The 19,151-nt window shown below is 33.1% G+C and overlaps 1 protein-coding gene across 1 annotated transcript in view; it reads left to right on the top strand.

The window, feature by feature from the left end:
* Positions 1-19,151, top strand: part of MS3_00005653 (uncharacterized protein) — a 21,947-nt gene continuing 2,796 nt past the window's right edge. Inside the window, exons 1-3 of the mRNA XM_051213742.1 lie at positions 1-378; positions 9,557-9,684; positions 17,724-17,912. Of these exons, the coding sequence (XP_051069743.1) occupies positions 204-378; positions 9,557-9,684; positions 17,724-17,912 (492 nt within the window). The 5' untranslated portion in view covers positions 1-203. The remainder of the gene's footprint in view (positions 379-9,556; positions 9,685-17,723; positions 17,913-19,151) is intronic.

Here is a 19,151-nt window from a genome sequence, read left to right on the forward strand (position 1 = left end):
TTATTTGTTTATCGAGTACACCAAATTCACTATAAATTTACTGAATGAATATGATCTGAATCCATTTCTTTCCTTAATATACTACTTACATTTGTATATTTTATTCAATTACTTGTGAATAAGTGTAAGTGCCATCAAGAAAAGAAGAAGAATATCATACTTCGAAAGTGAAACATCAATTATACAAATACGTGAATAACAATATGTACGATCAAACTGAAGTGGAATTCCTTGTTAATTTAATTATTAGTACACAAAAATCAGAAAAATCATTTTCTCCTTATGAATATGACTATCATTCATTAAATACTACTTCACAATTTCCTACAGCATCTACAGCACTTTCATCGCCTGTATCATCTTTAAAATCATTTTCAAGTAAGTTGTTGGTTTTATTTTATTATTATAATGTAATGTATTGTTGTAAAATATGATCATTTGATCCTAGATAACATAACACCTTGTTATTTTACTGATCGGATCAGATTTTGTCTATTGAATATAAATTCATTTGGAGAAAATCTAAATATTGCCTCTCTTACAAATAATAATTTCTGAATTAGTGATTTGATGAATTATGATGGTTTGCAAAACTTAACTATTTGACAGTTTTCTTATTTCACTTAAATAATTTATGTGATGCGCCTCGCTTTTCCAGTGATATATTTTGTTAAATTAAAGTTTAGTTCAATAAATCTTGTTGGTATTGATCACAGATCAAATTCATAGTAACAAACAACACTACATTAAAAATAAATTATAATTACAAGAAATGGTCCTAACATGTAAGGTGAAGACTACCTCGTTGGAGTTTGCGCGATTATTATGATCAATAGTTGGCATGCGAGAGGGCCCGGGATCGTTGCCCGGCACTTCCACATTGCAACAGCCAGTTGCCACACTTTTGTGCTGAGAATTCTATATTGTACCAAAAGATAATATTGAATAAAGCCATCAATAATAATAATAAAAACATGACTCAGAATCGGTCCTAAGTTTTAAAATTATTTCATACCTTTTTCCCCCACTTATTCATTTTCTTCCTCTCAACTTATATTCATTATTCTTAGTCTTTCTTACCGTCACTTATACTACTTCTGCTACACTGTTTTTCACCTCGATAATTTCTTTTCACTATGCTCTCAACTTGAGCCGATGTACAACAAGACTTGACTTTGGATTGCATACAACTGATTGACCGTCTAAAAATATGAAAATTTACTAGTGTTGAAAGATGATCAAAATACATTTTCCGATCTATTTTTGTTATTGATAAAAATTAATTTATTTGTAAACCTCTTACAGATGCGGTTATATTCAAAGTTGAAACCATTGATAAATTTATTGCATACCTGATTAGTGTGTTGATTAGACGAAAGATAGCTTTCAACTAGGTATCTCCAGGGCATCAGTTCACTAATAGAAAGAATGAATTATCTTTAGTCTCCAATGGTTTAAGAAGAATGCAATAATCTTGATGATAGTTGTAACAGTAGTAGCACCAATAGTCGTAGTAAAAGTAGTAATTCCATGCACAAACTAACATTATTGCCTTAAAGTCAGAGTATTTTTAAACTACTTGTTTTATAACATAACTGAAATACGGTTCACACCTGTGACAGTAATTGGAATACTGGTTCATTTTAGTTAAACCTTATCAAGTCATAGGGTTAAGCCATACTTAAAATGTTTTGATCTTGATGATAAGATTAACCATATTCAGTCAAACTATTTGTTAACGGATCCCATCAGCCAAGTGATGCAGTATACATACATTCATGTTAGTGATTCTAAAGGGTTAGATTAGTTACTATGCATCTATCATTGTCATTTCATACAGTCACTGAAAACATCATTTGGTATAAACATACAACTAGTTAATCTTCCTAATTCTTCTTTAACCAATCAGCAACCAGATCTTATAATTAATTACCAGATAAGCTTTAATCTGACGTTTGAACAGATGATCACCATATCCATGTCTCTCTATCTCTAAGTTCATTAACCATTATAATGTATATGTATATCCTTAGTTTGTAATATATTCCATAGTTTAGACGGTTCAAATCTTCACTCCATCAATTAGGGCTCCAAATTACAATGAAATAAACACACACACACACACCATGAATAAAATATTTTGGTTAAATCGAAATTCTATTTTGCATACACTAACAATAATATTATCTATCAAGGTTACAACCAGATCAGACTATTTCTTCTGCAAAAGTGTATCATATTTTTTTATTTAAAAAAAAACATATGAATTATTTCTTATCGTTCATAGTTAGTTAACTAATTAGTTGACCAGTTAAGAACGTGTTGACTGTCGTTTGAAGTTGACTGTCGCTTCAAATGTTTATCTCAATCTTCTTTTCTTTTTCTTTCGTTTCTGTTGCTTTTTTTCCTAATTTAGATTCCGTTTTTGTTTTCATCCGTTGAATATTAGTCTATTTCTTCGGTATTTACGTGTGGTTCATTTTGTCGAAATCTTTTGTATTTCATTGTTTTTATTTTATGTATCTTCTTAAAGTTACTTTTATTTTAAACCACGGGTGAGATAATATCTAACCATTAATTATTATCATTACTGTTGTTCTTGTTATACCTAGATCATTGTATGTATGAGAAATACTGACTGTTTATTACAAATCTCATTTTCACGAATCAACCTGTTTCGACTGCTGGGAATAGTATTGTGTTATTAGTTTACAACTCATTTATCAAGTACATATTTGTGTACTGAAGTTTGAATGATGTGAGGGCTAGTTATATCAGGTAACTGATTAAAGCGGAGTAGTTTGAGAATGTGAAATACTATAGTTGCTACCCAATCTTATACACACATTCACTTAGTCAATCAGAACAGTCGAAAAAAATTTCAAAACTATTCGAGTCGTTGACTATTGATGCATGTAATTATACTTGGAATCCTTCTCATTATTCGAATCCTATTGATGATGATACGTCTCTCAAATAGTAATATATTAAGGGATAATATTTAAAATTTTGTTTTAATGATTAAAAGTATTGAATACAGTGAATACCTAGGACATCATTATATATGTAAAACTGTGGAGAAGATTTGTAGCTCAGGTCAATAAGAACCAATCAACATCGAGGTGCATAGAACAAGTTGTGAAACACATATGGAGAAATTCGAACACTTCACTTCTATCTGAAGTTTGTGCTGATAATGTCGTTCAGAAGAACGATGAAAGCTCCACGACCAAACCATCTAGCTCAAAGAACAAAACTCTACCAAAATATGTAAAACTGTACTGAAGCAAATTTACGATACAATTTATTAACCTGTATGATCATATTCAAATAACATGGTCAATGAAACCAGTTAAAAAATCGATAAATTCAAATGAGACGATTTTATCTATCTATTTAAGTTGTTTAGATTATGAACTTAGACACAATAAAATAGAGGAGATGAGTCATTAAAAAAAATGAAGGTCATGTATAATAACAATCAGCATTGGGTTTGGGGGACATTTAGGTTGACACTATTTGTTTGTGTCTTATATAGGCATATGAATGTGACCTTGAATAAATAAAATATAAAGTTGATACAATCAGTATTTAGACAAAACTATTTGAGAAAGGGTAAAATAAATTTTTTCAAAAAAAAAAAACAACAACCTAGTTTTTAGCAGGATAATAATCACGTTTATATAACATGTGAATTATGTTGTTAAACAATTCTGTCATAATAGATTTTCTGAGATGGTAAAGAGGATATTTAACATAGTAAATATAGTAGAAAGTTAGTTCTCACCTCTAACTAGGATCGACTGAAGAACTAAGGATTTGAAATTAAAACTATGATGAATAAAGTGTAATTCTTGAATCTTTGATAGACGATTTGAATATTCATCTGGATCAAGGTCATGTTTATTGTATCGAAGCATAATTTTCTATACTCCATTGAATTACTGATTCATGTCATTGTCTTGAAAGCATTGAGTGTTATTATATAGTGTCATAAAGATTGTCGAAGTTAAAATTTCACGTAATGCACCGACTGTGGTTAGATAACTACTGACAATCTGATGTAAATGAACAGTGAGGTACACGGACATACAAGAGATATATAACCCAGAATCCCCAGGCCTAATTTTGAGCATCTGACCTTCAGACCACAATTGGGGTTCAATAGTTCATATTTCTAACTTCAGTCAATTTGCGATATTTTGTGTCCATTATCCACTACTATTGATGATATTTGTATCACTTCTGATGGTTGAACGTCACTGGTTACGGCTTTTCTTTAGAACACTAGGAAGGTAAGAACACACGGCAATGTTCAAATATCCTGGTTCTGATACCCAATGGGGTTTAGGATGTGCACTGTTAAGGATTTCCATATTAGGATGAAACATCTACCCAGTACTTCATAGTTTTCACTGGTTGTTTAATTAAAATAAATTAGTGATATCAAACTGTAAACAGTGACTGTTTTGTTACTATCAACAATGTGAATTTAGTGAATGAAATATTAAGTAGGTAATTACGGTTACAATTACTCTTAATCATGCTCTTAATAACACATGTCCCAACCATTTCATCAAATGAGCTAGTTGGTATATGTGTTACGTATGCCCAACCACCTCCCACTTTGACGGACGATGATCGTTGGTGCAGTAGTAGACTATAAGAAGGCTAGGGATGACCAAATTGACAGTTGTTTTGAGTTCCAGATGTTCTTCAATTGTAGAACGTCATGCCGAACTATGATGTGGCACCAGTTCATGAATTAATTGAAGACTGAACTATACCATGCTAATAGGTGTACACTACCTGATTAGAGTCCGTGTGGTTTATAGTAACCAGCAGTTATAAACTTTAGTTGATACGGCTCAGAATCGATTGTAATGGTCCAGGTGTGTTCACTCATTGGTTTACTCTTGAACATATGTCCTAAAATCACCTTACACCATACCACTTTGTGATGTCTTAAAATAATCTAATCTCCATGTATCAATGTGATAAGGCAATTTAAACCGAAATACATATTTGTCACATCTTACGTTGCATACAATTAACTAATGACACCATTTGTATTTCTTTAGTCTAAACATTTTTATTAATGTCTGTGCATCTTAATTGGTGAGTATATCTCTTATGAGAAGTTGAAATTTGGTTAATAGTTTTGATCCTACAAAATAAGTTTCAGTCAGTCAGTAACAACGTAGAACTTCGTACGTACGTACATCAGTTCGAGTTGCCACACCACATTAGCATAGAGATGCAGTGGTCGATTCAAATCCCGTAGTGGTAGAGGTAGCAAGAGTATAAGCAGTAATCGGGAAGATTAGGGTTTGGAGATGTTATTTAAAGAGTATAATCCAGTGAAATAAATTTGGAAAGAGGAAAAAAGGGACATGAAGAATTCAGAAGATTAGAATTTGGGAGAACACAGAGAGTGGATGCACCTGCGCCATTGCAAACGATTTTGAGCCATGTCATTCAGGGTCTCTAACCATCGGTTGCTATCATCTCGCGGTCCCCAACCAGGTAGTCTACACCTACCAACATGACTCAGTCCACTTGTCAGTGACTTCATGGACTTGTGCCATGTTTTGGTTTGGCCGTCTCTAGCTTTCTCTCAACCTACTCCTATACAACTGAACATAGCACGTCGAGGCAGTCGGTCGTTGGGCATACGTAACACGTGTCCCAGCCATCTCAACTGATGAAGTTTCACTACTTCATCAATTGATTTGCCATCCTTACCTAGTACCCGTTTCCTAACAACTGTGTTACTTACTCGATGGTCCTATGATATACGAGCAATGTTTCGAAGACATCTATGATCGAATACTAGTAACCCACGAATATCCTCTACTCTTACCGGCCATGTTTCACTGCCATAAAGTAGGACGGAACGAACTGCTGCGCAGTAAACACGTCCTTTGATTGATAGACGGATATCTCGCCTACGCCATAAATGACGCAAGTTGGTAAAAGCTAGTCGAGCCTTCTGTATCCGTGCTGAGATTTCGTCACACACCAGACCAAAAGGGCTGATGAGACTTCCAAGATAAGTGAAGCGGTCGACACACTCAACTACTTCACTCCCTATCACTAGTTCGGGTGTCGATGTAACCCAATCCTGAAGCAACATTTTGCATTTCGAGGGAGAGAATCGCATCCCGAACATGTTAGTATTGTTGCTTAGAGTGGTCAGAAGACTATGCATTTTGTCAGCGTCTTCACCAAATAAAACAAAATAAGTTTACTAATTATTAAGTCTTTTGAGTACATAGATAGGTTGTTAATTATTCCTAAAACCTATGTTATTAAACTCGACATTGACAATAACAAACTAGTGTGATTTTTTCCATATATTGTGTGTAAATTATCACCTACCCCATAGTGCACAGTATTATTGAGAGGACACATTTGCTTTCTAAATAGGTTATGCTCAGTAAATATTCTAGATATGGTTGTTTCTATAATATAAAGAGTGTAATTAACTCAATTATTTAAAAAAAGGAATAGTAACGTGTTCTTACCAGCACACAACCATACATAATTAAATGTTCCAGGGTAACATTTTTTTTCTTATTTCATAAACAATACTGTACAGTTTTGTTATTTATGACTGTGAACACAATTAAATTGATGTCAGTTAACCAGGGTAAGCAAAGAAGCATCAGAATAAGAAGGAATGAGATCAAAATTGTAAATACAATGTTGATCATTTTTAGTGACATGCTGTCCAAAAGTTGGATAGTTACAATAAAGTTCAGTCTGTTTAACTATATGTGTATGATATCAGATGATTCTTTGCTACTGTTTATCACAAGAGTACCTAGAAATTTATCGATGAAGAATAATTGTTTAATTAACAAATGAATATATGGAATAACTCATTAGTGTGGTTTGAATCATTAATCACTCTATTATATTGTATCACCTTTCACTTTTAAATGATAGTAACAAGAATAGTAAAATAAATGATGTTCTCGTTTACTAACTTGAAAGTTGGTATTACGTAATCAGGATGGTTATATCATCAAGTCAGGGTGAGCATTACTAATGCATGTAGTTTTAGTGTATCAGAGTGTTGGAGATAACTGCCTAAACGATAGAATGTTTTTAAATCTTGATATTGTGGTTTGTTCTAAAGTATTTGTTATCATTAAGACAACTTTGGTGATCTATTCGATCAACTCTAAGAATCAAACAAAATGGTTATTTCTGAATGGTAATTGATGTTCATTAGTTTAATAAATGTATCTGCGCTGATTAGATTTTTATTAACGCTTAACAATAATCACAATAGTCATCACAACTTTATAAAGATTATACATTCAATCTGTTCCCATCCTCACTATCCTATAACAGTCTTGTTGTTAAAATAAAGTCAACAATCGAATGACCTCTGTTACTTTTGTACAGAGTCCAATAGATTCTTTGCTTCAGTTTTTTTCTTTCTTAGTTGACGATGACAGAAACCTGTGATTCTTATAAAGCTTAAAAATCATTCAAAATCATATCCGGGCTCATTAGTTCAGAAGTTAAGCATTCGTGCTAGAGACCGAAGGCCGTGGGTTCGATTCCCGGTAACGAGCTTGTGAGTGAGCACTGATAAGGAGTTACACATTAAGAATAAACGGGGTCTAGTGTCTCTAGGTTTTAAGTGATTTTCTAGCATTGATGGGTTCATGATCTCGATAAAATTCAATAAGCTCCACAACCTGAAATGCCATTCTGTTTGTCTAACTTTCTTTCCGAGAATAAACCATTTTTAAATGTTATTAATTTGTGTGGCGTATGCTTAACCACTACTTGCCTCAACGTATGATGTTGTCTTCGATGTTGAGTGTGAGATCAGAAGAAATCTATGAGTGGTAAGACCAATACGTGATGTCAGTTCATGAAGTTAGTGATTGTTAGACTAAACAGTATAGGTAGGCACAGATTATCTGGTTGGGGTGTGCGTTATTATCGTAGCCAATGGTTAGAGATTTTGGAAGACATGACTCAGAATCAGTCGAAATGAAAAAGATGCATTCACTCTTATCTTTCATTGGATCTTGAGTTTTAAAATTATCTAATGCCTTCTTTCTTCTCGTATCATATTGTCGGTGTTTAGTGTTTTCTAACATCGTTGATATTGTTACGACTTCCACCAATCTGACATTTGTTTTGATAATTTAGTAACACTGTACTGACGCCATGTGAAATTATTGCCAGTTGGCTCGAAGTGTAATCTGAACTTATCAGGAAATGAAAGAAAAGACTGTCAATTTTCAATAGAATAACTGAAAATCAATGATATTTTAATACATTTCTTCACTTTCAAGTAAACACACAAACTGCATAATATTTAGTTTATTTATATAGATTTATTGATATATGCATACCTACACCCCAACAGAGGTCATGATTATGAAATTATAAAGTTGGGGATAATCAATAATCGATATATTATGTTTATTTATTTTTCCATATATCAGGCTAACAGTTGTCACTATGACATGTACATGCATATTTAGCGACGTATGTATGTATGCATGTACGTATGTGTATATAAAGACACCATATCATTGATAAAAAGTCATGATCACTGTTGATAATTTGTAGAAATTTTTTATCATAATCTAACATCGAAAAAGGCTACTGATTCATTGTTTCATTCTAATTTAAAGTTATCTCAACAGTATTGACTTATTACTTCTTCAATGGAATAGAATTTTAAACTCTCATAACCTGTGGCAAACATGTGGCAGCTGTCATTCCTTTTCTGATAGAGTTTATAATCGCCTGTGATTTACGAATTGTCAATGACTAACATAGATTCACTTGACTTATCATAGTTTCGTCGTCATCAATATAGAGAGCTTGTGTAGATTGTTGAATTTTCATAGTTTACATAACGGAATGACATTATTTTGACGAACATGGAAAACCCGAACTCGCTGGATGTGTCTCGTCCTGATAGGGGAGACCTTAGCTGTACATATCCGCCAGTGTGAGGAAGTTCCTCGCCAATGACATTGAGAGATCTTTAAATAATATCTCAAATTGATGGATGTTAGAAATCAGACCACTACATGGTGACTCAGTGGTATAAATGTTAAGATAACTTCACAAAACCCATGGTAGCATGATCTAGGTACACAACTGAAGAGTCTAATGCTAGGGTGAAACAACTATCCAGTGCTTCCTGATTTCCAATGGTGGTATTGTTGAAATCAGCTCGTGATGTAAACTATAAAATTCCAGTCAGTGAATAAATTCAGATTAATGAAAGTGATGAATGCATGTAGTAAACAATTAATCCGTGTAGGTCTGTATCATCTAGATTATATTTAGGAAAGTATGAACAACTTCCATCGTTCCAAATTTCAAGCTTGAGGTTACCGGTAATTAACGTTTCAATGATTCATTAGCTATCATATTCCATGTGAAACTAAATTTATTCTTACAGAATAATATAAATTAATGGATAGTTATTATTTTTCTTCATATAACTATGTAACTTATTATTTTTTCTTTATCTATGCCTATTCGTTCTTATTTCTTTTGTGTGCAGATTATCGTCCCCGTCAAAAAATTCTTATTTGTGGATTACCAGATGATATATCCCCTTGTTTAGACTATGCAATGATAGCGAAACCTGGAATGATTGACTATTCATCTCTAATTATTGCCAGTACTGATGTAAGTTTACACAATTACTAAAATGCGTTTATTAATGAGCTTATTTATGAGTGATGATGAATTGTCGATAATGATTAGTGTGTTTTCGAGATGTCTTCACATTATTGTCATTATGATTTAAGTAACCCTTAAGATAGTCGACCTGGAACCATTTACGTCGATTTATGATTGAAATGGAACACTTGCCATACTGTATTACAAGTTTGAACCACTCATGCATCATCAATTTTTTGAATATTACATGTATGCCTTTCTAACAATTGTCAACTAACACGAAACTTAGACAGAATTTCCCGCCAACTACCTCCAGCCAACTAACGGTTCAGTTCTATGTGCATCTTCTGTATATTACTACTAATCCCCATCAACTGAAGTGTGATTTGTGGCTGTTATGGTTTATTCATATGGCGCACTAATTCCAAGTTGGCTATCTCAGTTAATGACTTCATTTAATAGTTGATAGCCCAAGAAATATCTATAACCCTTTTACTAAGCTGATAACCATAACTCCAGAAAGATCGTACCATTTAAACTTAAGTCAGTCAGTCACAATGTAGAACCTAGCACGTATGTACATCGGTTCAAGTTGTCATATCCCATTGGCACACAGAGATGAAATTGTCAGATCAAACTCCATAATAGTAGAGGTAGTAACAGTATCAGTGGAAATAGAAAATATTACTCATTGAAAATACAACTCGACAGGAAAATATAAATTAGTGAAATAAAAACACAAAAAGTTATGATGAATTCACAACTCAGAGTCTGAGGAAAGACACAGAATGCATCCATCTGCACCACTGCGAACGATTTTGAGCTATATCATTCAAAACCTCTGACCACTGGTTATGATGATGACGTGAACCTCAACCAGGTAGTATACTGCTACTGTCATTACTCAGTCCAACTGTCATTGACTTGATGGACTGATATAATGTTTTGATTTGGCTACCCCTAACTTCCTTATACTTTACTCTTACACCAAACAACATCACTCATCGAAGTGGACAGTGGTTAGGCACACGTAACGCACACCTCAAACACCTCAGTTGATGAGGTTCTGCTACCTCATCAGTCGACTTGCTATCTTTACCTAGTACCCTATTCCTAACCCAGACACTGTTTACTCCATGGTCCAAAAATACATGATCAATGCTTCGAAGACAGCTATGATCTCATGCTAGTAACCTGTGAATACCCACTATTCTTAATGACCAGGTTTCCCATCCCTAAAATAGAACGGAGCAAACTGCTGTGCAGTAAATTCATCGTTTGGTTGTCAGACAGTTATCTCGCCTACGCCATAAGTTGCCAAAAGTCGATCGAATCTTCTTAATCCGTTCTTAGATTTTGTCAGACTTTCAAACTCATGTGGTTGTAGACGAAATATAAAATCATAACGTCCTGAAGTTATGCATAATAATCATTCAACTGATTGATCCACACGTAATCAATAACATTGTAGTTTATTAGTCGTTGAGAGCAACAGTACAATCTTGATGAATTTCTTTCCACATCTAATGTTATCAAAGGAGATTCATTTTATCCAACTGTCGAGACATCCTAAAATTTATTTCTATTCAAATGATTTACCATGAAATCTTCCCTTTCAACAAATGTAACATCATTATAAACTAAAATTTTATCCATATTATGCACTCAGATTGCATGATCAGTGAATTCAACAAACTATGAGACAGATGCCACTTGATATTTATTTAACTTCATGCATTCTAATGCATTTAAATCACATGGACAACTATCAGTTAGGTACCGACACTTATGTATAGATCTATGAGGAGGTGCATCACGATATACAGTCACGTTTTCACTTTTCTAACTATTTTTTTTCTACATATATATCACTGAAAAATTTGTAATGAATAAACTCATGAATGGTGTGAAAAATATAGCGAAATAAAATATAATTTGTCAGAAAAAAATAAGGTAATTAAATATTACACCAATGTGTATTATCATTGCCACCAACACATGAAGAGACAAATCATGTAAATTAATGATCACCGATTAGTTTCTAAGTATGTTTAGATGAATGTAGGTAGGTAAGCAGGTAGGTAGGTAGATTGGTTGGTTTATGCATTCCACTAATCGACTCTATTTTTAATTGGTATTTCAAACTTCTCTCGACATTTGAAACTTATGTAACCTATATATGACTATTACATTTTGTAATGCTTAATTATTGATTAGAGATATGAGTATAGTCAGACAGATCAAATCGGTTTAGAAACAGTACAAATTTTTCTGTTGCATGAAAAAGATCTCTTCTGTTGATAGGCTATGATGAATCGAAAATCACGTATTTTATTGTTATACTTTAGAATTTCTCATTAAGGTGAATGAACACAATTTTGGTGTAGTTTCAGTCTCAGTTGTATGGTTTAATCATCAAGCTTTTTCATCGACTCATTTAAAAATAAATAACTATGAAGTGAAGAATTAAATCAATTTAGGAGGAAACAATGAGAATTAATGTGCAGATAATGACAAGTGGCAACAACCAATCAAATATAGTGTTAATAAAATGAGCTTTTTGTTATATTAGTATCGGGAATTTGTGAAGATTGTAGTATTTTCACCGTTATAATCACTAACTGATCTTAGCCAGACCACCATTGAAAACCTAGAAACACTGGATGTCTGTTTTATCCTAATATGAGACTATTCGTCAGAAGTGTGCATCCACGACTTCACACGAGGAAATCAAACGGCTAACCATTAGACCACTGAGCTGACATCCAACGATGTTAGTGTCTAACTTCGAATAACTCACTTCTATCTAAATTTTGTGTTAATGATGTTGTTTAGGAAGACATTTAAGGATTCATGATTAAGCTACCGAGCTAAGACAGCACAACACCAACACCAAAATCATCCAACTGAGCTGCGAATCTTCCCCACTATACTTGAATTTATAAAGATAAGTAATTAAACAGTTAAATGCGAATTCAATGATTAACTTCAATAAATTTTATGATATTGGTACAAACATCATTCTATGTTATCACGTCGAGTAACTGCGCTTCATTTTTGACTTAAGTTCTTAAGCAAAGATGATAACTTTGCCATCAGGTGGGGGAGAACACACAACATAAAAGCTAGCTAGAACTAGTAAATAACAGATGATTTCTATTTAAAATTTAATGTATTCCTGAGAAAAATTAGTTTTAATCAAATACTGATAAATGTTAATCCACTTCAGAATTTGATATGCTTTATCAACCATGACAATGGATAATTAACATTCGTGTTACATTCGATTATGTCAAACTAACCGGGTATTTTATAATTTACGTCACAGACTGACATTACTTAAATGTTACCACTGGAAGCCAGGAAGCAGTGTATGGGTGTTTTGTACCTGATATGGGACTCTTCGGCTGTGTACATCCACGACTCCACTGGGGACTGAACTCAGGACCTTCGGGTCTCGAAGTGAATCTCTAACATTCAGGACATTGAGTCAACATTCAATCAAAACCATAATTGGCTGTTCTGGGTTTGGTCTGTATTGGGGGTCTCATACAAAGACAAAATGCTGTGAGATTCATCCTGGTATGTGACGGTTGTCTTACTAAGATATATCCGTGGTAAAAACTATAAGATTCAATAATCTCCAAGATCTTTTCATTAAACTGTCATGATACGAAAGTAATACTGAATATTATTGTGTAAGTTAATGCAGTTCCGTTGTTCATGATAAATCAGTCAAAAAAGTAATATTTCGATTACTTAATTCTGTCTTATTTAAAGATTTTCATCAAAAAAGAGTAACTATCTACTTATCTACCTGTCAAGGCATCGGTTCAAGGTGTCTATACACCAACAATGTTTAGTAGAATTTGATTAGGCTATTTAAATCTTGGTATATTTGGAGTTATTTGAAAAAAAACAAACAATTTAACGGAATATATCATACGTTCAAATATATAACGATAGTCGTTATCGAATAACGAAACATATATCATTTTGTATTATTCTCATAAGTATTTCGCTTCGAATAAAAAAAAACAATGACACCATGTGAAAATGCAAATTCTTTAACAATATATATAATCTACTAGGTCACTCATATGACTATCTCATCAATAAATACATTTAGATAATATAATCATACCAAAATATATCTATTAGACATAGGTAAATATTCATGTTAAGATAGAAAGTGGATCGTTATTAGGATACAAAACGATATAATGACAGTTACACCATGGGATCAGATACCTCCAAATGCCCTGGTACGGCCAAGGGTGGAGAGAGTTCGTTCTCCTCGAAATGCTCACACATGGCCATGCGTATACAGCTACTGTCAGGGAAGTCCTACTCACTGCCTTCTCGTGGCGGGGGTGTTGTTTACGAAATTGAGAGGACGAAAAGCGAATGTCCGGCACTTCAACCGGGTTGGTGAACACGGAGAGTTCACCTAGGGGAGTTGGAAAACCCTGATTCCAAACCAGTGGTGCACATGGGCTCCAGGGTCCTGAAGGAACAAATGGCGTATGAACTTGTTGTTGGTCATCGGCTACTATGGGACTACATCTCCTAAAGTTGCTCCACTGCCTTGTGGATTAATACTTTAGGTCAAAGGCTCCGGGTATGGCCCCCTAGGAGAACCACCTGCTTCGGTCTGGGCACCCAGGGAGTATCATAGCCCACACACAAATCAAGTGACTTGTGTGGCTTATATGTATTCGATGCCCCTTTGTACCAATATTTGTGTTCATATAAATAAATAAATATAAAATCAAATGATTTCTAATCCCTTCTACTTAATACTGTGATTTATTCCATTGTTTATTACTTCGTTAAATAACTATTTCGTTCGAAATTTCTCGATAGTTCCATAGATATTTATTACAGTAAACATGGTGAGCATTAGTCTTGCGTAGAAATAACTTATCCCTATGTATTCGTAATCAGCCAATTAGTGAATAATTCTCAGTAGTTATATCAGTATGATGGTGAATCATCGGTTGGGCAACAATTGGAGTAACATTCTATTCTTGAAGTGCGTTGTGATGCAACACATTGTGCTGTAATATGTCATAGTAATAAAACCCAGACATAATCTTGATGTAAATCGAAGATAAATTGTCAGCTTCATTGTGACCAATAATCAATATACCAATGAAATCATTTAGTTATACCAGTTGTGTAATTTTTTTGGTAAACAATACTCTAATAACAAGATTTTTTTCATAAATTCACTCGTGAACGATAATGAAGAACTGTTATATAGCCCTGACAAAAGATAAATGTAACTCATTAACGAAACAAAATCACTTCTATACTATTTGAAAAATTACATAAATATATTGTCCTACAGCCCCTTCAAGATATTACGTGACAAGATCTCTTATCAGAACACCGACTTATACGACCTTAGCCCTATGCCAAACCAATAACGCGTTAACCAACACGAACAGCCTAGAGTCAACTCAGTTCCTATCGGTTCTTCTAGCCTTGTCCTGCCCATTCAGTCCAGAACACAATCTCAGCTACTACTTCAAGAATCATCTATTTCAGATATACGCAGTTTATGTACAAGCAAATCAGACCACATCACACCATAAAATAAAAAATGACAATTATACAAGATCAAACTAAAAATATCTGTGAGTGTGAGACTGTAACTAATAGATTGGGAATGACTTAAGAATAGTAAATCGTATCGCAATAGCCAATAGGTAGAATGAAATGAATGCGAATATATATAATTCTCTCGTACTGTTTATCTGAACAAGATTACGATTATCTGTATAAATTTCAGTATGATAAATACATATAGTTCCATACATTTCTCAAAAAGAAACCATGTGATTTGAACTTTTTTTAAGAGGCTAGAAACAGTGATACAGTGGGTGGTACATATTAAATTTTTAGGTAATAATATGTATATGCATAGATTATCATAAGTAAATTACGTGCTTACACAAATATTAATGTTATGTTATTTTTCTTTATTCTAATTCAATCATGAATCCATGACTGGATTATGTTTGGGTATTTTAACAACATTCATTGTACTTATTTTCGTAGTTATCACAGGGTGATATTTTTTTATTACGATCCAGTGTTCTGTTAACAATTGCTACCTAAATTGTAATAAGTAATTATTTAAATGGTAATTTTTAGGTTGTGGTGAGGGAAGACAATAATAGCTTATCGCTAATACACTGAGTTAAAAGATCAATATATTCCACTATGTGGACCAACTTTCATTCTCATTCTTAGATAGACATATTCATCTTAATGTTGTTGAGTTCTCTAACATAAGTAGTTTAACTGAGGAACTTTCTTTACCGTTTTCGACATCATCGAGGTTTAATTCATGTAGAAGTGAACTTCTTTTGTAGGTGTTAAAAAAACCAATCACAAGGAGAACCGTAAGAGTGAACTAATTTAACTCTATTGAAATAACTAAGAGGCTCACTTCTGTAAGAAGTAAATACCGATAATGTTATTCAGAATGACAATAAAATTTTCGTAATTAATTCATCCAGCTGATAGAAACTGAATAACATCAAAAGTATCCAAATGAGCTGCAAATTGTCTTCACCAATTTAGATATCTTCATTTCCATCTATGAAAAAGAGTGGTTTAGTGGTTTAAGAGTAACTGTCTATTCGCTATTTGGTTGTAAGTTCAAACACCAACCCATATAACTTTGTAAGCAAAGATAGATGGTGACTAGCAGTGGAATCCATGACGTGCGTTTCGTTCTGTCTGTGACTCGTCAGCTGGACGTACCTGCATCCGAGTTGATGGTTACTCCGGTGCTCGAACCCAGTACCGTACGCTTCAAACACATCACGATATCTACTTAGTTAATGAGTCCAGATAGTCACTAGCTTATACAGTGGGGTGAAGTTTAAATTCACTTTTGTATTGCTTGCTTGAATCTTCTCATTGATGTTTAGGACTGCAACTGATCAGTCTCTTATTGGTATATGTGCATCCTGTAGAGATTGCCTTTGGTTTGGTCATGTATAAACAAATCAACTTTTAGTTATCTATCTTAGTTATATTGAAACTCTGAAACGAACAATTTTTTCGTAACTTAATAATCATTGGATAGTAGTCTACAATGATTTAGAGTCACTAGTTGAACGGCTGTAAAAGTTAATTGGTATTGTATTTCTCAAACTATATTTTTCAGTGTTTAAAGTGTTCACTAGTAGTAAATTATACATTTCTCAATAATTTTAAATCATTGTGACTAATAATGAACATAATTAATGGGATAAAGGTAGCATAGACTGTACAAAACGATGATTGATTGAACTATTCACTTATTTACATATCCTCTTTACTACCTTTTTTCAGTGTAAATACTTGTTAGATTTTATAGTTTACATCATACACTAGATTTAGTTAGATAACCGTCGGAAACTAAGAAGTACTGGACAAGTAAGAGTTATTGGCAGATCATAGATTCACAATTCCATAGGGGATTGAACTTGAGACCTTTAGATCTCGATACAAGAAATTACTCGTAATGCAAACTATAAAACCTAACAATCTTCACACTTTCTCCCCCCTCTCTGCACCAATACTTATTAGACTGTTATTTAATTTTACATCTAGAGAATTGTGGTCTATTTCGGTATTAGTATTACTCTTATAATAGACCTAGTCTCAAAATTGTAGATTTGTCATGATGTGACTACCTAATCTATAAGATCTTACGTGGAAGTCACGTCATAGTTTATACTGACTCGTCCTATCGTGACGATCAGCAATATGCCGTTTAACACTTCTGAAGAACATATTTGGGCTGGGTAGAGATTAATTTATTCAATATAAAAAAACGAGAGGTTACATAGAGTGATCACGCCTGCATGACCGAGTCATGTCTCAGAGTGTTACATGTTGGATGTAAATCTTTTCAGTAATTATATGCTCGGCTTCAAAGATTGTGTGCTTAGGAACCAATATCACTACACACCTTATCTGTTTTAAATTGTTTCATTTAATTTTTCATCTTCCTTATTTATTTTTTGTTATTCGCTATGTAGATTGACGAATTAATTGTAAATTATTTTGGAAAAATTAAAATTCATCTTGTCAATTGGGATGAAACAGACTACGAAGAGATGTTAATTGAACGTGTACGACCGAGATCAGATAATTTTGTTATTCCGTTAGTGATTGAATTTCAACCAACTATTAGACGAATGAAACGAATTAGAGAATTATTAGAAAAGGTAAGAAATAATAATATGATAGATAATGGAGTATTTAAAGATTACATACTTTCTCTCTTTGTTTGTGTGTCCCTTGATTTCGATTAACAAAATTTGATGTTTTGTGTTCTTACGAGTAGTTTAATAAGAGATAAATTTGAATAGAGGTCAATTCTCCCGTGGATTACATTGACAACATGAACTTTTGTCTAAATGATAATATCAAGATAATCATGTTAGAATGTACACATGCTAATAGCAGCTGATCAATTGAAATCTTTGATATTAACGATGGGAAAATATCAAATTTTTACCAATTCACTGCATACTGGTCTTAGAAGTTAATGACTGTTTTAACTGAATAGTTTCATGGATAACACATTTGGTTCAATTTCGAATGAGTGACCACTATTACATTACGCTGTAGGTACATCCAACTGACAAGTCTCAAACAGGACAGACTGTATATCCTAGATTCAACTGGCAACCCCAATCTATCTATTCTATAACATTATGACAATTGAAAGTTTTTGTATATAATGCAGAAATGTGTTATTTTCTTTGGAATTAAATAATAAACCCGTCGTTCTCATCATGATGATTTACATTAACGTGTACTTAGGTTGGCATTTTATACCTCATTACTATTGATTATAAGAAGCACAATATGAGTTGTGTATGTAGCTCTTGTCCTCTCTCTCTCTCTATCGTTTGTTTTTTTTCAAAGAATAAATTTTTAATGCTAATCATAAACACGAATAGAATAAACAACTTATTGTTAAAAATTCTTATAACTCAAAGAAAATTAACCGTAAACACAAGACTGAAATATGTGTTCAACTATGTGATGTATTGGAGTTTGCCTTATCTCTTTCTGTTTCCTCATTGAGATTCAATAAACTTTGGAAAAAGACAGAATGATACACTTTTTCCCATTTAATTGGTGCCAATATATATATATATATATATATATATATATGTACTGTTATTTTTAGTCACTAGTAGGGAGGGTTGATGTAGACCAATAATAAAGGTATGTAAATTAAATTCACACATAGACTAATCACGACTAGTGTGTAGTGAAAATACGTGATCATTTGGATCACAGGATGTGTGTGTGAGTAAAAAGCGATATATATATATATATATATATATATATATATATATATATAATGTTGTCAGCTTAAATTCAATAGATAGTTTCTCTTAATTTATGGTTAGTTATACAGTATGAAGGATATTAAGGTCTATTACAAGTTG

This window comes from Schistosoma haematobium, chromosome 3 (assembly GCF_000699445.3).
Source record: "Schistosoma haematobium chromosome 3, whole genome shotgun sequence".
NCBI classification, from domain to species: Eukaryota; Metazoa; Platyhelminthes; class Trematoda; order Strigeidida; family Schistosomatidae; genus Schistosoma; species Schistosoma haematobium.